General features: G+C 44.6%; 1 protein-coding gene across 5 annotated transcripts in view; it reads left to right on the top strand.

Moving 5' to 3' along the window:
• Positions 1-23,519, top strand: part of LOC146839649 (serine protease FAM111A-like) — a 243,946-nt gene extending 220,427 nt beyond the window's left edge. For all 5 annotated transcript variants that reach the window (XM_085651740.1, XM_085651743.1, XM_085651741.1 and 2 more), the window contains 2 exons: positions 6,283-7,053; positions 22,335-23,519. In XM_085651740.1, coding sequence (XP_085507866.1) covers positions 6,283-7,053; positions 22,335-23,387 — 1,824 coding nt within the window. In that variant the 3' untranslated portion in view covers positions 23,388-23,519. The remainder of the gene's footprint in view (positions 1-6,282; positions 7,054-22,334) is intronic.
• The last annotated feature ends 1,110 nt before the right edge of the window (positions 23,520-24,629 follow it).

Here is a 24,629-nt window from a genome sequence, read left to right as displayed (position 1 = left end):
CACGGTGTATTCTCAGGAGACTGCCACTTTACTCTGTGGCGCACAATCTTTTATAGTACATGGATCACATATACATTAATCAAGAACACACCTAAAACATACATGAAGAACCAGTAAGAAAAGTTTAAAGATAGGACAGAGCCAATAGAAATAGTTGGAAAACAAAGTATCGAGTAACCCGAAGAAGCCTCTCCTCCAACTGTGTTTGCCACCCCTCCCCACAGGTTAAGGTATTAACGGGTCTGTAACTGACTTGCAGGTGGCGAGACACGTTTATGTGTTTTGGAGGACAGTTGTGAAACGAGAGCATACGAGCAAACGACAGCGAAGGCCAGACGATAAGATAAAGTCAGAAGAGAAGAGTGTGAACAAACAGATAGTTTGAGACAGGGATTAGGAAAACCAGACGGGGATTAGTGTACTCGGCCAGTCTCTAACACCAGCTTTGCAAACAGAGGCAAAAGACTATTTTGACACAATATTGCAGGAAAATCAGAAAAGACTTTGTTCGCCGTGCTGCCTGAGTGAGGGCAACATAAAATGGCGGCGGAGTTCAAAATGGCGGGTCGATATGATCGCGATTGAAAATCAAATTTCCTCAAGTTGCCATGTATACCCCGAATGTTGCCTAGAGTCTTATTATATTTAGAGTAACATTAAAATCTAGTTCATTAACCATGAGAAGTTTTTGTACAACACGCATCTTGAACTCGCATATTTCAAGGTGGCAATAATAAAGATGAAAACGGAAGTGCCGGCAGGCAAGAAAACACGAATGGGAGTGGGGGAGGGGCCGGGGAGCATGAGAAGTCACAGACTGAGGGAGTGGGTGGTGGGGTGGGGAGATAGGGGCGAAAATAGTTTTGGGAGTAAATGGGCCAATAGCCGTGGAAGGATACAAATGATGAATGAGGAGGGGCGAACAAGACTCAAACCAATCGGAAGGCAGCATTTAAGACAAAAGCCAATGGGCAGAGAGTGGGCGGAGCTTCCACACTACAGTATTTACTGCATGTCTTGCAAAGCGATGGCAGCGCTTTCGCTCTGCAATGCTAGGCGAGACTTAAAAGAAAATAGTGTCAGGAGTAAAGGGGTCAATAGCCGTGGAAGGATACAAATGATGAATGAATCAGAGTAAGGGTTTTTGGTAAACAGGGAAAATCCTAGGTGCTCTACCCTATAAACGCACACATTCTAAAATAGAAGTACAATCTGTATGGTGCAGCTAGGAGAGGGGATTAGCCCTATAACCCCCAATTGTGTGTGGGTAAAACCCGCACTGAACAAGCAAAACAGAAACCTAGGCACACATAGATAGTAGGTTTACACCGTACATATATGTAAGTGCTACAGTACAACATGCATAAAACAAGAGGAAAAATTGTCTTCAGAGATGTTGCGCAATGTTCATCCTTTTAATTTTTTTCTTAAAATTCATTGATCAGTGGAAGAACCAGCAGACACATGTTTCGTCACATATGGAAATTACTTCTGCGACTTCCTCAGGGCTGGGAAGGGATACAAGGGATAAAGGTGATACATACAACGTAGTACTGCATTATTAGGATTTTTAAAATGCAATTTCCTGATTTGGAAGATCGTGTGTCAATGAAAGGTGGAAACCCACAACACCCAAAGGTGAGAAAATGTTATTCTTTACTAAACTCAAATGAGCAATGCAAATCTTGAAAGGTGGTGACGGAAAACGCTGAGATAGTGGAAGTGCATATCAAAAGTGCGAAAGAGTACTAACTATGACGGTAAGATTATTCCCACACCATATAAAGATGTTGAGTGAAAACAATATGACAAAAAAAGTTAAATCCAACCGAATAATGGTGTACACTTTGTACCTGAATACAGATGGAGAGTATCCGGAATGTCTGCGAGGGGTAAAGGTGATAATGAAAAAAAATGGGCAAAAATGTAGTAAGGAAATTACCAACATACGGGTGGGAATAAAGACGAGTTTGGCGATAGTACAGAGAAGGGTCTTGATAGGAGGTGAACGCACAGAGTAGTTGTGCAACAAGCAAAGAAGTAGATAGAGGGAGGCCAAGGACAAAAGTAAAAGTGAGATGGAAATAATGACGAGGTTTGACCAAGGAGAAAAACACCATAGAGCTTACCACTCAGCCGGTGATAATTCCAACCCGGCTGGGCAATGCCAGTCAGGGTAAGTCTGTTCGTTCTCGAAGTATTTGGCAGTGTATAGAAAAGAAGGGGAGTGCTTATGAGAAAAACAAGTATGTCGGCGAATGCGACAAACACTTTAAACATCTGTATACTTTTGGCCGAGACGCCAAAAATGGTCGGCGTAGTCAAATTAGAGTACATGCTCACCTAGTCTGCGGTAATGTAGAGTATCCCGCATACGTTGATTGATTTCCGAAACAGTGTTTCTCAAACGATTAGAAATCATCACAACAGGTCAAGGTGAACCAGCTGCAGCGGTACATAAGCAACGACCCTTATCAGCGATTAAGCAATAAAGAACAAATAGTTGTTAGAGAAGAAGAGGTTCAGGTTATTAACCTCTCTTCAAAACCACTGACTTCTGATATGATATCTCTTTTAAACAAGGGACTTAGCTTTAATCCCCTTTCTTCTGGGGATATTTGCAGACTTAAGATAGATCTATTCAAATTTGTCAGAGGTCTTAAAATAAAAAAACATTTTGCATGTAATCAATTGACTAATAAAAATGTGAAGAACATTCCCACTGAATTTGGGTCTGATGTTTTAACTATCAATGATATTCAGGCGACACAATTACTTTTATCCCTAACAGATCTCGAGCAGCCACCCTATGACATGGACTTACTAATGGAAGAACTTAACATTGAATCAGATTGCAGTATAGCTAGTGGTCTAAAATCCAAATCGAAATGGGTGCCAACTCTTCCCTTCTTTTTCTGCTCTCAACCCTAGTTCCTTCCTTCCACTTTATTCTCTCCAGTTTTCCATCTTCCATCTATGTATATCCCAGTCGCCTGCTTCACCTCTCTGCTATTTTCTTTTCTCTCACGCTTTTTCCTACACCTGTTTCGCTACCTCCAAAATGTGCCCACTCTATTTTCTTTCTCTAATCTCCTCTTTTGTTTAATCGCTCACAACCTTTTCACCTGCCTTTCTCCCTGTTTCAACCCTGCATTTGCTTCTCTGTCCGCCTATAACAATTTATTTTTCCTTTGAATATCTATATTTAATGGTCTCTATCACTGTGCCTCTCTCTAGACTGCCAACCGCTCGTTCTTTCTGTCTCACTCCCCACAGTCACTAACTACCTCGGCTTATCGTTGCCAAAACAGTTTGCGTGTCCTTTCCAAGCTCGCATCCAGCAACAGGTTTAGAAATCATGCAGTGATTCGTTTAAACAAACCATGGGGAAATAGGTCACAAGCTGAGCCATTTAAAATCCAGGCTGTTTATCCTGGCCACATTCAGAACTTTTAACTAGCCTGTCCGGCTTCATGGTGGTCCTCCCAAACTGCCCTTTCTTGCATTTGCTCTGTGGAGTTCATATATACTATAAAGTGCACGTGATCTCTGGTGGGGCCTGTCTGCACTCTCTCACTACATCACAAGGGTAGATGGTCTGTCTCTCTATTTCCGAGACATTGTTTGCCTTCTCATTGGACTCAGTGCAGCACGTTATTACCTTTATCCCAGTGGTATTTCCAGTACACGACCTCCAAAGTGTACACTTTTCCCATGTACACAGCACTCTGGTGCAAAAAATTACTTGGATGCCTATAGAGAAAGTTAGACTCCAAGGGTTAATCAATCAAATCAATCAGGATTTATAAAGCGCCCTTGCCCTTGCCTGGTGTTGCTGCAGTTTGAAACATCTTGTCATGGTGGTTTCTTTATTTATCTTTATTCAAGACTTTTCTGACCTCCGTGGCTCTTTAGTGGATAGTCTTGGAGTTGGGTTCTCTTTTTATTATGCTCTGGCATGTGTAATGCTGTGGATTCATGTCACTATTATTGAAGCATTCTGCTTGTGAAGCTACTGGTTGTCAGGCCTCAGTTGTGGGCTACACTGCATGATGTTCTACACCAACTGTGTAATGTTTATTCTGTGCCAGAGTCCCTTCAACCAAAACTTGAAATAAAAGCCAATTCAAATGCTTGTAAAGAATACATTTCTTTCTGGAGGTCTCTTAACGTTATTGCTGTAACCACATACATCAACTCTATAATACATGGGTAAAATACATTGTCATTTACAACGCCAATTGCTCTAACTCAAGCAAATGCGAGACCTATTGCATTTCCAATGCTTGTCTTGTTAAATGTTTCTGTTTTGGGTTATTTTTCTATTTAAGGTTGCACAGTACATAGCCAGCATTTACCAGGGGGAGGTACAATGATCAAAGCACATCCTAGACTAGTGGTGTGGGGCACCTGCTCCCACTTGACTTCTGTTCACCCATTTGATTTAATTAGAATAAAGGATGACACTTCAGCTTTCTCATTTATATTCGTGATCCGAAACAAAAGCAGCAAAAGCAGCAAAAGACCCCTAAAGGAAGTGGAAAGCACCAGTCACAGAACAACAATGTAAATAGATGCTGAGTATACGAAACCCCTGCAGAGCAGATTATTGAATGTTTGCTCTGCGATCTGCAGGCGTATGATAGTTTGTGCTCATCAGGCGCAAATTTCAACTCGTAACATGTGAGCAAATTATTAGTTTTGCACCCTGTCCTCTGGGGTGAGACAACACAGTTTGAACTCTTTATACAATTGAACTAGTAAAAAACGACAATATCGAGAACAAGACTATCAAGGGGCAAAATATTGGAAGGTACGTGCATATAGGGATGTATAGGTTTTACTATCCCTAACTCCACATCTACGTCCCGTGAATATATCTCTATCGCATACGTACATGGATGTCGAGTTAGGCATAGAAAATCCAGACTTACTTACCTGCTGATATTTTGTTTACAATATTTTGTCCAATCAATATTTGGTGGTCAATATCAGGGTTCACACCACTTTGTACTAAATTTTCGTGACCTCTCTCTAGAGAAAAATATTTTAAGAACAAAAGCAAAGGCTTCAGCGTGTGTCTCTCTCTCTGGGTTCTGCACCTTTGCAGAGAGAGTTCCAGATTTTCACTGGATCCCTGTGCACATGTATACAACATAACATAACATGCGCATGTCTACTTGTTTCTCGAATATGAATTTACATAAAATAAATGAAAAGACAAGAGGCCTTTGGCAAAACAGGAATAAGTTGGTTTCATTAAACGAAGCGGCCAGGAGAGAGTCAGCAGAATGTGTCTGAAGAAAGTCTCTCAGTGTACAAAGTTTCGGCTGACAATTCATACATCTCATGAGGTACAATAAAAGTGATTTTACATTCTTGAAAAGCATCTCAGTCATAAATAACAACTTTTGCTCATCTGAAGGACACAGATAGCTCTCGACCTTGATGAGAGCTAGGGTGGACCACTGTGTTTGTGTCCAGATGTCTGGTGTGGGGGGCGCGTGAGCACTATGTGTGGTGTCCATGTCTTGTCCCGACTGGCTTAGTGTTTCTTTCTCCATGTGGCATCTAGCTTGGTGGTATTTTTTTGGGGGGAACGCATGCCTCTGACCAAACTGGTTTTATTGGGGCTAATTTCCTCAGACCTGTTGTGGGCTAACTGACTATCTGTGGGATCGATCAGGGTTTCCCTGTGAGCACGTTTGTCTCCGGGCTAAGCAAGGCCACACCTGTGACTTGTCACTCAATAACCATAAGTTGGGGTCGCAGGGCCTGTCTATCCATGTTTTTTTGACTCTGGTTTGTTGGAGAGGTGAGTTTGGGTGAATCCGACAGCAATGATATGAGTTCATCAGAACTCTTACGAATAATGTAGAAAGCATTGATATTACTTTTACTGACACCCTATTTATTGTGCGTGCAGATGTCATAGCGTACACTGATTTTGTCTTTACTGGTTCGGACAACGTTCTTTGTATGTCAAACAGGGAGTACATTGAGATAATCTTCACTGGTGTTGGTATTGCCATGCAGACATGGAATATGACATACAATGACATTGTTTCTACCAGAGTCGTAATTGTTGCACGGACATAGTTCATTGCCTTCATTGACATTGCTTTGATAGGTATGGTCATTGTGGTGCAGGCATCGGTTATGGCATACGTTGACATTGCCTTTATTGGTATTGCCGTTGTCGGGAATGCACACATCACAGTACACATTGACATCGTATTCACCCATTCCAACATACTCATGGTTTACTCTCTCTCATTACAGAACGTGAAGCTAGAAAAATCCCCAGAGGAGCCTGTATCACAGTCTCCTGAACCTGGCATGGAGAAGAAGACAAGAGAGCCCCAACAAAAAGAAAGAAGTTTCAAGTTTCAAATTAAGAACAAAGAAAAAGTAATCACAGTTAATGGAGGGTATAACACACGTCTAATCAGTGCCATCAAAAAATCGGAATACTTTCAAAATGCATTAAAAAAGTCAAAAAATAAGGGGCTCCTCCTTCATGCCAGCACCAAACTTGAAGCCATGGTGAAGTCCAACATGCCTTGCGCCTTGATCCCACAGGATGAGCATGTGATAATCACATTCATTAAAGGGGAGCAAAGGACAGAAGACGCTGTTTCAGGATGTGACTTGAAGCTCTTCTATGTTGAACCCAAAGGTGAAACCGAGAATGGAGGCCATCGGATCATTCTGGAATGTGAGCCCCTGAGAAGTAAGAATGTGCGCTTAGCTGTATGTGGGCATCCTAACCAGGACCTCCGGAAGGCGTTGACAGCTGATGGAAGGTTCAAGAAAGACCTTCTGCAGAATGCATTTGAACTTCGTCGGACAGATGGTCGTGGTGCCTTTGAACCCACCATCACTCTTGTACGTCATCTGAAGGAAGTGCCCTATAAAATGATAGTCACCAATGATCGCTCACGCACTGCTCCACAAGAGAATGATGGACTTCCTTCAAAGCAGTTAGTTGGTCGAGACAAAGCCCCGGAGGAAGAGTGGGTAATAGAAGGCCCTGCGAGCCGCAAGGTACAGGTATGTTCACTCTTCCAGTTGGCTGTGATGGAGCCTTTCATTGAAATCTTATTGTTTGTACCAGTTTTGTATTGGGTGGTATTTTATTTGTATTGTATGTCTCGACATACAATATTTGAGGGGTTCCTCAACATGGCGGATATATATCAAGCTGCTGGTCTATGTACCCGTAATGAGGTCCCAAGGCACCAGGATGACCAGGCCGCACAGAGATGCAAAAGTATTCTCCACTACTTTTCCTGCCCACGTCTTTGTTAGTAACACCTGGAATGATATGGGACTTTTGATGTGAGCGAGCCAAGGGGTTTTCTGTTTCTTTTCATCCCTTTGACAGCAGTGCTGCTATGCATACATGCATGTGTAAGGCATTTCTATAGTGCAAACCTAGACACAAGGCAGCAAAGCACCACCTTACCCTTGTCAATTCAATGAAGGCACTTCATGAATACAGAGGAAACTAAAGAACAATGCAAAGACATACTATTTCCATAAATGCCTAGGGGGAAGGCGGGCAAGAGCTGAGGATGCGGACAGAGCAGTCAGGTACCGGAATGTCATAACTAAGATACCATCTGACACAAGTATATCGCCCCACTGAAGTTAATAGTAGATCTACTCACAGTGAGACAGTATTTTCACAAATTATATTTATTACATGAACTTGCTGATAGACGATATTTAGCTAATGATATTCGGCTATAAGTTGGAAGTACTCAGAGTAGGATACAGGCCCTTTCTTAAGGTAACTGCATGGCCATGGACACCTACCAAACACCTACATGCAGCCAGTGCAGTGGAACCTTCCTGCTCTGTATGCTGGGGCTCTCAGCGGGTGATGAGCCACCACACGGGATGCTTGGATGGGTTACAGACACTGGTCTCATGTCTCCAGAGGCGTGTTTGATGGTTGCATTGCGCTCCAGCTGCGGAGGCCCACAATGAACATTAACATTTTCTGCATCCTGTCTCGCACAGACGTAAAAATTTAGGTATTTACTTTCACTGACACGTTGGCAATCCATGCAGTCCAACTTCAGCGGTTCTGGCCAACATTTAAATGTAGGCTCGGATGCATTACTCTAACGACAATGAAGGCCGCCAATCATCGTATTGATGGGGCAGTCAAATAACCTACGGGGTTATGCTAAAATGAAAACAGCAGCAGAGGCGAGGCACAGAAAGACTGTTAGGCTTGCACCCCTTTGGGAGGAATATATCAGGTATTTCGCGAGGGACGGCATGGATTGCCTGCATGTAAGTGAAAGCATGTATGTGAGACAGGATGCAGAAAATGTTCATTTGTGAACTGTTGAATTTTTAACAATGAAAAAACGATTTGCGAAGTGCACGCTACCATGGCAGCCAGGTATTTTGGGAATTGGACTAAGATTGCAGACAGTCCTTTGTTGCTGACTATAGTTGTATTCTCCAATGAGATTGCTTAAACAAAGCAAATTTAAACACATGGTATTTGAGGTGCATTTTTACCTTAACACTGAGGAAGGAATCACGCCGAAATGCATTTGCTTATTAAAATTAACAGTGTCCCAGTGAGTGGTACGTGTTTGAGCTTTTATATCTCTACATATATATATAGATATGATGTATAGATGTGGAGTTCAATATGGTAAATCTTTACTTACCTATATATTCTGAATGTGCCATTTTAGCAGGACAATTTTGAAAACTCAGTCTTGTGGTTGAAGACCATCAAGCTTTGGAAGTGGAAGGCATATTGTACTTTTTTCGTTCGGTCTACCTTCTTAAGCAAGGCTCTGCAGCAGGCATCTTCCTCTTAGTCGTCAGGGTCTAGTCCTTACCGAGTCAACCTTCTTCTTAAGCAAAGCACTGCAGCAGGCATCTTCCTCTTAGTCCTCAGGGTCTAGTCCTTACCGAGTCAACCTTCTTCTTAAGCAAAGCACTGCAGCAGGCATCTTCCTCTTAGTCCTCAGGGTCTAGTCCTTACCGAGTTTACCTTCTTCTTGAGCAAGGCTCTGCAGCAGGCATCTTCCTCTTAGTCCTCAGGGTCTAGTCCTTACCGAGTCAACCTTCTTCTTAAGCAAAGCACTGCAGCAGGCATCTTCCTCTTAGTCCTCAGGGTCTAGTCCTTACCGAGTCTACCTTCTTCTTGAGCAAGGCTCTGCAGCAGGCATCTTCCTCTTAGTCCTCAAGTTCTTGTCCTTACCGGGTCAACCTTCTTCTTAAGCAAGGCTTTGCAGCAGGCATCTTCTTCTTAGTCCTAAGGGTCTATTCCTTATTGAGTGTACCTTCTTCTTTAGCAAGGCTCTGCAGCTAGCATCTTCCTCCTATTCCTGAGGGTCTATTCCTTACAGAGTCTACCTTCTTCGTAAGCAAGGCTCTGCAGCAGGCATCTTCCTCTTGGTCCTAAAGGTCTATTCCTTACCGAGTCTACCTTCTTCTTGAGCAAGGCTCTGCAGCAGGCATCTTCCTCTTAGTCATCAGGGTCTATTCCTTACCGAGTGTACCTTCTTCTTTAGCAAGGCTCTGCAGCAAGCATCTTCCTCTTAGTCCTAAGGGTCTATTCCTTATTGAGTGTACCTTCTTCTTTAGCAAGGCTCTGCAGCTAGCATCTTCCTCATATTCCTGAGGGTCTATTCCTTACAGAGTCTACCTTCTTCTTGAGCAAGGCTCTGCAGCAGGCATCTTCCTCTTAGTCATCAGGGTCTATTCCTTACCGAGTGTACCTTCTTCTTTAGCAAGGCTCTGCAGCAAGCATCTTCCTCTTAGTCCTAAGGGTCTAGTCCTTACAAAGTCTACCTTCTTCTTAAGCAAGGCTCCGCAACAGGCATCTTCCTCTTAGTCCTAAGGGTCTAGTCCTTACAGAGTCTACCTTCTTCTTAAGCTGGGCTCTGTAGCAGACATCTTCCTATTAGTCCTAAGAGTCTAGTCCATACAGAGTCTACCTTCTTCTTAAGCAAGGCTCTGCAGCAGGCATCTTCTTCTTAGTCCTAAGGGTCTAGTCCTTACCGAGTCTACCTTCTTCTTAAGCAAGGCTCTGCAGCAGGCATCTTCTTCTTAGTCCTAAGGGTCTAGTCCTTACCGAGTCTACCTTGAAATGAAATGAAATGAAATTGCAATTTATAAAGTGCTCAACTATCCATTTGTGTTTAGGTGCTGAGAGATTCTGGCAGAGGAAGGAAAGACAAAAAGCAGGAATAGGTGGAGGAAGTGATGAGATAATATAGGCATAGCTATTTATTAAACAACCATGTCTTGAGAGCCATTCAGAAGGTCACTAGGTTTGTTGTTTTTTTAGTTTCAGGGGCATTGAGTTCCATAGTTTGGAAAGTGCCACCACAAAGCTTTTGCTTCCCTAGGTGGCTTTCTTAACTTTAGGCACAACCAAATTAGCCAGAGAGGAAGATCTTAGTGGTCCTGGAGGAGTGTACCATTGGAAGAACTGCCTTAGGTGAAAGCTATAGAAAGCTATAGAAAGAGATGTTCAAGGTGAAAGCTATAGAAAGAAATGTTCGAGGCATATGAGCTGCAGATTACACACTATGCATACATCGCCATCTGTTGTTCGGCCCGGATGTTTGCGCTTGTTTTTGTCCTGGAAAGTCTTTGGAAGTCACAAGGTAGGTGACTCCTCCTTAGGATGCTAGTGCGCATGGGCATCAGATTGTTTTTTTTCCGCCATCGGGCTCGGTATGTGTTTCTCGCACTCCAGTTCGGAACCGTTACTGATTCCATTTCGACGCGCAATCCTTCACGCTTTCTACAGTATTGTCTCGATCGCAACCCCTACTCATCACGCATCTCTCCAAGTCGAAGTCTTCGATTCTGGTCGTCGACGAAGGCCTTCGGGCCTACCTGGGCCTTAGCATCTGGCTCATGGAAAGGACGCCATTTAAAAAGTGTCGTCGATGTGGGTCGAAGTTTCCCCACACCGATCTGCATGAGGTGTGTAACCTCTGCTTGTCACCGGAGCACAAGGCCAGAGACTGTCCAGCTTGTGCATCTTTCCACTACAAGAAGACCATTAGGGATCGGCGAGCTCGGAGGACCATGGCTCGCTCGTCGACAGCAATCCTCGCCGACCTCTTCCAAGAGGGCGTCGATGTGCCGGAGCGGATTGAAGAAGGCCTCGTCAGCGCTTCCGAAGCCGATGACTCCGACGTCGAAGAAATCACTCCGGTGCAGAGAGTCGTAAGTAAAGACGTCAACCCCGACCCCCTCCATACAAAAAAGGCTTTGGTCACACCTTTGCCTTCGGGCCCAGGAGCACACCGACACACCACTTCCCATGCCCCACCCTCTGGCCCGGCAAAGAAGCCTACCAAGCCTTCAGGTGACTCGGGCTCAAGCCAGCCTGCGTCCGGTGCCGAAACTCAAGCTTCAACACCGAAAAAGAAACCGCCCTCCTCCTCCGTGTCGACCGCTGCTTCCACCTCAAAGCCCTCGACACCGAAAACAACAGCAACCACCGACTCGACGGCACAGAAAAAACACTCGGAGCCGAGCAAAAAGCCACTCCCCAAGAGTTCGGATTCACACTCTTCGGTGCCCAAAAAATCATCGGGACCCAAAAAACATACAGAGACTGTAAAACACGGGTCCAAACCCAAGGACACTCAGTAGCTGGTGCCGAAAAAGCCCTCGGATCCGAAACACTCGGCGCCGAAAAACCAAGCTTCATCAGAAAAGCTTTTTCGACCAAACCCTGCACAAAAAACTCTAGTTAAAGACCCTAACACAGGTCATTTGACACTAAGCTCCAGGAAAAGACCACTGGACAAGCCTACACCTGCTCCACCACCTAAAAAGAGGGACATTGCTACATCCCCTCTTAGAGTCCCTTCTCTACCTCCTCCTCCCTCGCCCCCACCACCTCCTCCCTCTCCCCCACCACCTCACTCTCCTACACCATCTCCTACACCAGTAGACGATGATGACACCTCTGATGACTCGGGGGTGCGGACGATGTGCCACTAGGGGATCCCAGCCCACCTGGTTCCCCTGACCCTTGGGATGACTATAATACACCTGATGTCCCTAATATCCCGCAAGACAACATCTACCCCTCTAGGCCTTCACCACCAGAGGACACCATGGGCTTTAATCAGTTCGTACACCGAGCTGCCCAGTACCATGGGGTTGACCTACACACAGACCCCGTCGATGAGGATTTCTTGTTGGACACTTTTGACACCACACAAAGGTCAACATCTACTTTACCCATGCTCAAAGGGGTTATTAAGCATGCTCCCGATGTTTTCAACGATATTGTTAGGGTTCAAGTCATCAACCCTCGCATAGAAAAGAAATACAAAGCTGCCCCTACAGACCCAGGTTCAATTAAGGGCCCTGTTCCATTAGACTCCATGGTGGTATCCAATGCCAGAAAGAGAGCTAACTCTCAGACATCGGGTGACGCAGCCCCACCCGATAAAGAGTCTAAACTCTTCGACGCCGCCGGCAAGAGTACATCCTCACAAGCAGCTAACATATGGCGCCTCGCCAACACTCAGGCCCTGCTAGCCAGATATGATAGGGCACATTATGATGAGTTAAGAGTCCCTATTGCAACACCTCCCAGACAAATATAAAAACAAAGCCAACAACCTCATACAAGAGGGTAAACTAATAACCAATACCTCCATTCGTTGCGCTCTTGATGTGGCAGATACTGCCTCCAGAGCTGTAAATACCAGTGTCATTTTGCGTAGGCACGCTTGGCTACGCATTTCAGGCTGTAAGCCTGAGGTACAAAGTTCAATCCTGAACCAACCATTCGACCAACAGCACCTCTTTGGCCCTGATGTAGACTCCTCCCTGGAGAAAATGAAAAAGGACACGGACACAGACAAGTCAATGGGAGCCTTGCAATCTCAAGCTCCCAGACGTTCTTTTCGTCGCTCCTCCTACAGAGGCAACTTCAGAGGCTCCTCATCAGATAACCCTTCCACCTCTTACAAGGCTTCCACCCATTCAACCTTCACCAAAGGTTACCAGAGAGGAGGTTACAGAGGCAACAATAACAAGAGCAGAGGCAAGACTAACAACACCCGCTCTGCCTCCACCCCTACCCAATGACTTCCCTCCGCTTCCCCCGAACCATTCCACTCCTGTCGGGGGAAGATTACAACAGTTCCTTCCTGTCTGGACCAACATCACCACAGACGGGTGGGTGCGACAAATAGTTCAATCAGGTTACTGTCTCAAACTTACCTCTACCCCCCAAACATACCACACAAACAACGTCCAATGTCACAAGAACATCTATCTCTGCTAAAGCAGGAGGTAATCTACCTTCTACAAAAAAATGCAATAGAACTGGTTCCCCTGCGCCAACAAAACACGGGAGTCTACTCCCTGTATTTTCTCATACCAAAGAAGGACGGCTCTCTGAGACCTATTTTAGACCTCAGACCCCTAAACCTATACATGCACTCAGACCATTTCCACATGGTCACACTTCAGCAGGTCCTTCCTCTTCTTTCACAAGGCAACTTCCTTGTTACCATAGATCTCAAGGATGCCTACTTCCATAGTCCCATTCATGCAGCTCACAGGAAGTATCTCAGGTTTGTAGTGGACGGGCAGCACTATCAATTCAAAGTGCTCCCGTTCGGGGTCACAACAGCACCAATGGTATTCACCAAGTGCCTAGCGGTAGTAGCAGCCCACTTAAGAAGACAGCAAATTCACGTCTTCCCGTATCTCGAAGACTGGCTCATAAAAGCCAGCTCATACAACCAGTGTGTACACCACACTCATGCGACTATCCAACTACCCCACGACCTGGGGTTCACAGTAAACCACACCAAGTCTCATCTGCAACCATTCCACACACAACAATACCTCGGTGCCACCATAGACACCTCAAGAGCGCTAGCCTATCACACTCCAGCCAGGATAGCAAGCATGCAGGCTCTCCTCCCCAAATTTCAACCTCAACACTCCCTTCCAGCACGAGTGTTCATGCAACTCATAGGGATGATGGCCTCTTGCATATTTATAGTGCCTCACGCAAGACTCCAGATGCGTCTGCTACAAGCGTGCTTAGCATGCCAATGGAACCAGTCTCAAGGTCAGCTAACAGATCTGGTGTTGGTAGACGGTGGCACTCATCGCTCTCTGCAGTGGTGGAACACCAAGAACCTTTCCAAAGGGCGACCGTTCCTAGAGCCAGTTCCACAAATTGTCATAACAGCGGATGCATCGCTCTCTGGCTGGGGAGCTCACCTATTACATCACACCATGCAGGGCAGGTGGACACCTCAACAAAAGTTACTCCACATCAACCACCTGGAGTTACTAGCCATATTCTTAGCCTTAAAAGTATTCCAAAGGCACATATCAGGCAAAGCTGTCTTAGTCCGCACAGACAATATGACGGCCATGTACTACATACAAAAACAAGGCGGGACACACTCTCTGCAGCTCTCTCAGCTAACACAGAGCATATGAAGATGGGCTATACCACAGAATATATTTCTCCTAGCCCAACATGTCCCAGGAGTCCAAAACACCATAGCCGATCTGTTAAGTCGTCAAACACAACAGATCCACGAGTGGGAACTTCATCCGCAAGTTCTTCAACCATTCTTTCAAATGTAGGGGCAACCACAGATAGACCTCTTCGCCACCCACGAAAATGGCAAATACCTCTTCGCCGCCAGATATCCACACCCATTGTCCAAAGGCAATGCGAAATGGATGAATTGGTCAGGCAGATTTGCGGACGCTTTTCCGCCTCTCCCACTCATTCCACTGGTGGTGCGCAAACTACAGCAACACTCGCTAACTCTCATTCTAATTGCTCCAACTTGGGCCAGACAACCGTGGTACACCTCATTACTGGAACTGTCCGTAGCTCTGCACCAAAAATTACACCTCTCACCACGCCTCTTAACCCAGAACCGTGGAAAGATCAGACACCTGGACCCAGCTCAGCTCAACCTTGCGATCTGGCTCCTGAAGTCTTAGAGTTCGGTTACCTTAATCTTCCCCCTGACTGTATGAACGTCATTAAAGAAGCCAGACGTTCCACCACTAGAGCCTGCTATGCAGCCAAGTGGAAACGTTTTGTGATATATTTTCATAACAATAACATCAACCCCCTAGACGTGTCTATGCAACACATCATAGGTTACTTACTACACCTCCAAAGATGCAACTTAGCCTATACGTCTATTAGGCTACATCTTGCTGCCATAGCGGCATATCTACAAAATAGAAAGCATCTATCACTTTTCAGAGTACCTGCTATAAAAGCCTTTATGGAAGGCCTCAAAAGAATAATTCCTCCCAGAGTACCACCTTCACCTGTGTGGAATTTGAACATCGTTCTCACACGACTGATGGGTCCTCCCTTTGAACCGCTACATATATGTGAGCTACAATTCCTAACATGGAAAGTTGCTTTCCTAGGGGCCATTACCTCTCTACGAAGAGTTAGTGAGCTACAAGCCCTAACTATTCAGGAACCTTTTCTGCAAATCCATCATAATAAAGTTGTTCTCCGAACTAATCCTAAATTCCCTCCTAAAGTCATTTCTACCTTCCACCTCAGTCAGTCTGTGGGGTTGCCCGTATTTTTCTCGCAACCACAGACAGTCGCAGAAAGATCTCTTCATACTTTAGATGTAAAAAGAGCATTGCTATATTACATCGAAAGAACACAGCCCTTTTGTAAGACAAAATAACTTTTCATGTCTTTCTCACCACCACACAAAGGCAACCCCATATCAAAATCGGGGATAGCTAGATGGATTGTTAAATGTATACAAACTTGCTGCCACAAAGCAAAACTTACTTTATCTGTTCCTCCTAAAGCCCACTCTACACGAAAGATAGGGGCTTACATGGCATTTTTAGGGAACATTCCCTTAGATGACATCTGCAGAGCTGCTACATGGTCTACACCGCAAACATTCACAAAACACTATTGTGTAGATGTGCAAACAAAACAACAAGCTAGTGTGGGCCAGGCTGAACTCAAAACACAATTTCAAACTACTGCAATTGATACTGGTGGTCGCCGCTAGGCAGGAAGACTGCTATACAATCTATGCATAGTGTGTAATCTGCAGCTCATATGCCTCGAACGGAATATGCAACTTACCTGTATGCATCTGTTCTTGGCATGTAGAGCTGCAGATCTACACACGCCCACCCACTCCCCGACTACCTTTATCTGATCCAGTAAGATCTTATTTAGATACATCATACACAGGCATATTTCCTGTTTCTTACTAAGCTCCATCATTTCCCTGCTGGCGAAAAACAATCTGAGGTTGGAGCCGATGCCCATGCGCACTAGCATCCTAAGGAGGAGTCACCTACCTCGTGACTTCCATAGACTTTCCAGGACAAAAACAAGTGCAAACATCCGGGCTCAACACCAGATGGCGATCTATGCATAGTGTGTAGATCTGCAGCTCTACATGCCAAGAACAGATGCATACTGGTAAGTAGCTTATTCCTTTTAACTCCACCCACTTTTTCACTGAGGGCTAGTGGAGTGAAGGGAGAGTGTGGAGAGTGTGAAGACCGGCTGATATTTTGGCTTCTTCTTAAGCATGGCTCTGCAGCAGGCATCTTTTTCTTAGTCCTAAGGGTCTAGTCCTTACCCCTCGAAAGAGACAGTCATGCATTGCCTCTTAGGTCCTCGTGTTCCTCTTCCCAGGGGTGCAGAGTTCCTTCTACAAAAGGTGAGCACTGGATATTCTGCAGGCTGAGTTTGTATCCACTCCTGGGAGTAGTTGTCCCATGAAACTTTCCAGTCTGTTTCAAAGGTAAACATTTGCCAAACATTTGGGAAAACCAGAAAATGTTGAGCACATTTTCCTTTCAGTGTGTCTCACTTCCATTGCAACCAGTTTCAGGTTAAAATGTCTTCCTGGATTTGTGTACTGCAACTTTCTCCAGGACCACAAATGACATAATGTGAGTTTTGAAGGGAACTAGGGTGACCAGTAGCCTCTTTTCACTGTGGCATGGCCTGGCCATGGAGAAGTTAAAAATCTACATTAATAGGGGCACCACTTTGTTTTATCTCATCACCCAGCAGAGCCTAGCATTTAGTTTGTGAGCAAGTTGCCAAAGTCGTGTAGAGCACTTCTCACGAGACTTGTGCCAAACGTCGTCTGTAAAGAACTACAGACATACTCTGACAGAATGATGAAATACAGAGCAGGAAGTTGCTTGACATTACACTGGGACTTTCACCACTATGCTGTCTACTGAAGTGTAAATCTCCTCTTTATCAATATAATGATGATGAATTACCAAACCTACTTCCGGTCAAAAGTTCCAGTACTATTAACCCTCTAGTTATCAAGACAGGAAGCAGAAGCCAGTCAGAGAGTCTTCCACATTAAACGTTTGTCTTGCTCCACCCATCCTGAATTTGCTTTCTTTCCTGTTGTTGAATAGATCTTGCATGCGTTTGAGCCCAGAGTCACCAGTCAGACCAGTTCTGACTGTTCAAGGCCTTAGATGAGTTGTGTTTGTGGTGAAAGGTAACCTTTCATCTGTTTCTTTGGCCAAGAGAATTGGCGTCAGCACAGGAAATGGGAGATGGCTGAATTTTACTCAGGGTAGTGGAAATCTTCTCAGGACAAAGGGAATGTACTGGTGACAGCCCCATTTACCTGTAACACAGGTGTCAGAAAGAGGTACCGAAAAAATATAGAAGGACTCGTCTGCCCAGCAAGAACATAGGTATCACAAAGGAAACCACCATTGTGTACAGACCTCACATGCGCGCGCACACACGCACACAAGCACACACACGCACACACACACACACCCACGCACACGCAAACACACACACACACACTTCATACTTGTTCCACATATGCTGAAGGCAAGGGAACCTAGCTATGTCGAGTGAATGGGCCATCACTGAGGAGAGCCAATAAACAGCCTCTATCCCCCCGCCCCCCAGAGTTATAAGCAGAAAAGTCTGTTTCCTTAGGCAAGAATCACGCTGCCACCATTGTAATTCACCTCATAGTCTGAGCTGAGGAAGTACAGTATAAGCAAAACAATATTTCTGTTGGATAAAGCTAAATGAAATTACAAACAATTACTGGCAATCCTTATAACAGATCAGCACATCCACTTTTATGTTTTCGTGAAGTCAAGATTTATACACAAAACCACTGAAACAGGTCTTGAATTAATAAAATATATTGAATGCCAAGTAATTGAAAAACCAATACAACTCAATAAGACATTCAATGTGCATTGCTTGGAAATGCCCCGTGCAAGGGAGGGTGTGCATAAGCGATGGGGGGAAAAAAGGTTCTAATAGAAATAAATCTTCAATTGGGGTTTACAGTTATGTCCACAATTTTTTTTAATAATATTTGTTTTGAGCTACAACTCCTCGAAAGCCCATTAATTTTATAATAGCTCACACATGGTATAGACCGATGGTATGTCGACGTTTTGACCCCAAGCATATGATTGACTTTAAAATATCTATTGGGACTTCCTCAGATTAACATAGAAAAGCACCCTAATAAGGGGATCAATGAAATCATGACACAGTCGTAGAAATTAAAACTGAAAATACAGGTGTGAGAAGCTGGCCTCGTATATGATGTCCACTAATGTAAGTGGGCACCTTGCACCAGACCAGACAACCCTTATGGTGATTTAAGAGGTCTTAGACTACCTTATAAAGCTCTCTAAGTGGTAGCTTTGGAGAGCAGCCTTCAGGCTTAGTCCAGAAGGAGTGTAAAGTAGCTTGTTTTACCAGAATGCAATCGTATAGTATAGATTAAGTGAAAAAGAACCACACCAAGTATTTATAAAAATATCTATTTATTCTACAACGTTCTCTAGAATTTTCAAGTATCTCCAACACGGAGATGAACACAATTCACACAATACTTCAGTTAGAAATGCAGTAAATAGCACATAATACACAGTGAACCCCTGGGGGGGGGGGGGGGGGAATACCATCATACCAACAAGCTTTATTCGACGTCAAGTCATAAAAGCACAGTACATACAGATTAAAACTCCATGATAAAATATCTATACCAGAGGGGGAATACACCATATATTAAGAAAGTGGTATAAGAACCACGACTCGAGTCAGTACGATGTCGAGAGAATGTAGAATCGCTGGGGACCCACAGAACTACCCAAGGTAAGTAGCTAGGGACCCCACGGAGAGCGTGTGCAGGGTGAGTAACGATTGTGTGCTCTGTACCATTCTATGTGCAAGTTTCGGTTGTATTTTTAAAGATTAGGGACCCTTCCCAATGGACCCTGAAGAAACCCCTTATGAGTTAGAAGGTTGGAGAGCCACCCCACCCATGGATACCCTAGTACCCACGTTACCTACGCCAGGGACACCGGGTGCATCGGTGTGAAGTGGTGTTGGTAAGCGCCGTTGAATCCAATGGAGGACTTCAAGAAAGTGCAGCTGCTGGAAGAGGAGAAAGTGTCCGTGGGAATCCAAACATGGATTCTTGAAGAGTACCTGAAAGCAGAGGGAACAGAGTTTATGTCACTCGGGAGTGACCAGGCGACCTGGAAGATGAATGCCCTCTGATGTCGGGTGCTTCAGGAAAGATGACGGTGACCGTGACTCTGCAGCTGCACGGACCAGACGATGCTGAGGATGGCCAGATACGAGCTTTCCGATGAAGGATGTTGAATGCTGAGGGGTTGGTGTTCAGCGGAAGCACCAACAAGCCTTGGCAAATGCAACCCAGTCAGGAAGTCAAGAAGGTGCAAGGTTGGGACCAGCAAGGTGCAGGGGACTCACCACAAGCAGGAGAGTCAGGGCATGCCCCATGCAATCAGGGGAGCTCAAGAGAAACAAAGATGACCTTCAAATGGACCCACAGGCCGGAGGCACAGGAGTTTCGAGACGACATTGAACAGCTCAGCAAAAGAGCAGGCCAGGGTGCCCACGAGGTGATGAGGCTGAAGATCTTGGTGGAAGAAGTTGCCAGAGGTTGGGGCTACTCAGTCCAATGCACTTGTTGCAAAGTTGCCAACAAGCATCCAGTAGAGCAACGGCGGACCTCTAGTTCCACACCTCATGCCAGTTCCAATTAATGAGTTTACTGCGCAAACAACCCCTATGCCAGCCGTTGTGTGATGCTACTGTGCTCCAGATCAAAGTTACTTTTTGTGAAATGGGGGTGCGCAGATCATAAAGTCCAATAGCCTAGTAGTGATGTGTAAACTCAATTTCTTTATTCTAAATTTGTAAAATTCAGCAAACTGAGAAACTCCAGCCAACGCATTTCATTCCCATACTGGGAACTTCATCAGGGCAATGAAAAATGACAACTGGAATGTACCCTCTCACAATGGCCAATATCGGTGTTCCGTGGTATCAAGAAGTGCCGATTCTCCCAAAGTTAATGTGCATCCAATTATATGCCTCGTAGACCGTTGGTTTCTTGCAAGGGTTTCTATTTGTGACGGTCCCGTGTATTGCACTGGAGCCAAACCAAAAAATAGCAGGTGTGGTGCCGTATGTGTGGTCCTCCTTCCCCATGTACCTACACGGGGAAGGAGGACCACACATACAGAGTCCAGATGCCGCTTGGCAGGATTTATCACACCTGCTATTTTTCGGTTTGGCTCCAGTGCAATACACGGGACTGCCACAAATAGAAACCCTTGCAAGAAACCAACGGAGTGAATTACGTCATTCACAACCCAGAGGCGAAAACACATACTTGCAATTCACATCCTTGGAATTTACTTTTTGCTCATCTATAATTTTATGTTATGTATTTGCCCCGTAATCATCTGCCCCTGCTCTCAACTGCTACACATGGGCAAAGGAGTAATGGGGGAGCCAAACATAACATGGGCTCTCTCTCCTCCCTGAATCACCTATGAAAAGAATACCTTACCTGGCCTCTGTAATCAACCCTCACCTCCTTCCCCCTCCTGCAGCTGTGGTTTCTGCCCTCAGTCGAAGCAGGTAAGCAGTGCTGTGCTGACGGGCTCTCAAAGATCCCTGTCAGCCTGGAGGCCTTTACGATGTAGCAACCGTGGGTAACGAGTTTTGTTATCAATTGTTTACATTAGAAATATGGCCTCCTTGCTGGAAGGTGCTTCTGATAGTCAACACTAATATATCAGCTCTGCTGAGAAGAACTGGCACTGCCTTAATACAAGTATTTCAACCCTGGAAAGAAGTAACCAGTTCTTTCCAAACAAGTGTGGTCATAAATTCATGTTTGAGGTTTCTGCCTGGTATATAAAAAGAGTGACATTTAGTATATCGTTTCAGTGCAGAAATGCGATTTGTTAAAAAACTTCACACTGTTTGCTGATCAAAATGTGATTTCCTGTAAAGAAATATATGTAATCAAATCTGTCTATTTTATGAATGTTGGGTGGTTCCATGTTACTGGTTTGATGTTGTCTTAGTCCATGTGTGAATGTTGTCAAATCAATTTGTTATATAGGTGTGTTGTCGATCGGCTTTTTCATTTTTTGATTGTTTGTACTGTACAAATGTTAAATTAATGTTTTTGCGTGTATTGTCTAAAAAAAGAAAAAAAGAGAGGTTCACATTTTAATGAAAAAAGAAATGTGTTGGTTCTTATGGAAATAAAATAAAAAAGTATTTCTGATAAAATTAGATTTGGGTGACATTGATTAAAGTCTGTGCACCGACTAGTATTTGTTGTTAAAAGAAAACATCAGTATTGGCAACTTTGTTGTTGTTTGAAGAGGTGCTAGAGGGCACAATTAATGGCGTATCTGCCCCCAATGAGCTGTTATGTTGTTTTATAAGTTGTATAGTCCTGCTCCAGTGTGAGATTAATATTGAGGCCTTATAGTATGAGTTCTTTCTTATCACCATACCCGATTCCCCCGTCTTCGCCACACCACTGGTACCCACCTCCCAGAGCAGTGAGTTGCTGGTGTGCCTGTTTCCCCATGCCCAGCTCTGGAGCTGGCCCTGGAATAGAAGTGTGCTACACCCTTGCGTTGCTGGTAGCAGGGCTGAGGGAGGTACAGGAAGGAACAGGAAGTACAGGTGAAGCAGTGCAGCTCAGGCACCTGCTGCCAACACTAGACTCAAACTGAGATGGATCCTGGACTATGGAGTCAAAAGAGAGCAGGGAACCTCACCCTCAAACCCCCGGGGCAGCCACCTGCCTCCCTGGCCCCTAGCAGAGCAGTGGAAAGGATCACTAATGATACGAATGAGCAATGTTCAAGTATGGAGGAGAGGAAACAATCTAGTGCTCTAACAAAATGTCTACTTAAGGACGCTAACTCTGGGAACTTGTCTGTTTTTATTCTCCCTTTAGATACGGCGGACGGACCGAGGCGTGCCTTACTTTGAAAAAGCGCTTCTGGACGGGTACCCCAAGTTGAGCGCTCAAGGCCAGTGGCTGGAGGAGGCCTTGAAGGCTGACAGTGAGGCTACGAAAAAGTCCCGTGACTTTTTTAAAGTATTCAAAGAACAATTTGGAAAAGAAATCCATAACTCGATAACGATCGCTCTTCATGAAATGTTGGCCGAGCTCGGGCGCTCAGTGGGGTATGTGACATGGCCAGGGATCCCATCAAAACACCCATCCGCCACCTGCTTTGTGCTAAAAGATGAATTTGTCATCACCAACCATCACGTGATCCAGCAAATAGTAGGTGTGGGCAACACCCAGGAAGAAATGTGGTCGCAAACGATTAGGGAACGTGCCAGGATTCATTTTGTGCACACACATGGTGTCCCTCACGATAAGGACGGTGGCTGGTTTTCAGTTAAATCCTTGACAAAATGTTATGACAGGGATCTGGATTATGCCATCCTGCAGTTGGAAAAGAAAGAAGGAATCCCTCCTGGGCTGGCAACAACCATTCCTAACAATATACCAAACGACCTCATCTATATCATTGGCCACCCAGATGGTGGCGCCAAGGCAACTGACACCTGCAAAATCATCTTCTACCCTGCTGATGTGTTTAAAATGAGGCTCAAGGAGGGGGCCAGCCTCCTCTGCCACCCAACCAACTGCGTGGGCGTGCTTCCTCAAGGGGATTTTAATTGCCTGCATTTAATGAGTCGACGTTATTGCGAAACACCAGGTGAGGATTTTCCAGAACTTCAGCGAAAAGACAAGCTGGCGTATGACACCTCCTTTTTCTGGGGCGCTTCCGGTTCGCCAGTGTTCACTAGTATGGGGGGTCTGATAGCCTTGCACACTTGTGGATATGTAGGAAAATTTCAAAGGAGGCCAAAGCACCTCCTAGAATTCGGCACCTTCATGTCTGCAATCCGCTCACATGTTGAGAAAACAGATGCGGAGTTGTACGATAGACTGTTTTACGAAGAGACCAATGTTCCGATGCAGGTTGACTAACTGAAAGTATTACTGAAATCCCCTCGCCCAAAGGCTTTAGGATCTGTACCCTTTTATCCAAAAATAATTTCATCATCATAAACTTTATTCGACAATTGAGTCATCAAGTACATTTTAAAAAAAACACATCAATCATTCGTAAATACATCAATTCCATACCCAATTAAGAAAAGTATTAAATTCAGTAAGACAACTCATGAGGAATAGGTTTAAAACACAATAACTAAAACCTTCATTTTATAAATACAATAAACACAATTTCATGATGTATAAAACATACCAATAGCTAATACATAATTAATGGGTGGAATGTGTCATTTCTTCACAGGAGGGTACAGAGGGCCTTGCAATTAAGCTCTGGGGGAGGAAAGTAATTTAAAACGGATTGACCATGTCCAATGCAAAAATTTTGCCATAGCAATTGCAAATATGGGTTTCGGGTCTGACCTTAAAATTCTCAGAGCGTCAGAATATCTCCGAGTACTCATGAGTTTACAGATAGGTTTAATCCACGTCCGGCGTGGTACAACATATTGGGGGCATCCAAACAAAATATGACCAACTGTCTCTTGTTGGTCCGGACACCAGGGGCATCTGTCACTTTGGGTCCCGTCCAATTTCCTCGTAAACTGTCTAGTTGGTAATGTACCAATCCTAAATTGGAAATATAATTTACGGTCGTAGGGACTTTCAATTGCGTCCCAATATTCTTCAAAGTCAGGTGCATTTTTAAATTCGAGAAACCGACCCGTAAGATTTACAGAAAACTTTTCCTTCTTGGATGCATAATGCACCATTTCCCAATATCTTACTTTCATAATTTTTTGAGATGGGAAACTTGCATTTTGGGGATTGTTCCACAATTCTGACATGCCCATATTCCCTAAAAGTGCTCTGATCTCCTTCAACCATTTTATCTTGTGGAAGGGGTCATTGTTGATGATATCCATAAGGCCCCAAGCATAATGCATCAGTTCCTCCGTAGTCCATAATCTACGCCAATATAGCAATGGGCGCAATTTTGCTAAATCTTTGACCCCTTTTTTCCCTAGATCCCATTATAAAGGAATTAAGGGGGTACTTTGGGGGACACCTGTCAACTTACGTAGAAGCTCATTTTCCACCTTAACCAACCGAGTTGTAGTCTCAAAGCCCCAGAGTTCGGATCCATATAAGGCCGAACTCAATACCTTCATCCCGTAAATCTCCAAAACTGGACGCATAGGTTTTGTTTGTGAGCTT

Source organism: Triturus cristatus, chromosome 4_1 (genome assembly GCF_964204655.1).
Source record: "Triturus cristatus chromosome 4_1, aTriCri1.1, whole genome shotgun sequence".
Lineage (NCBI taxonomy): Eukaryota > Metazoa > Chordata > Amphibia > Caudata > Salamandridae > Triturus > Triturus cristatus.
The sequence above is the reverse complement of the archived record's forward strand: the minus strand, read 5'-3'. Positions and strand labels throughout refer to the sequence as shown.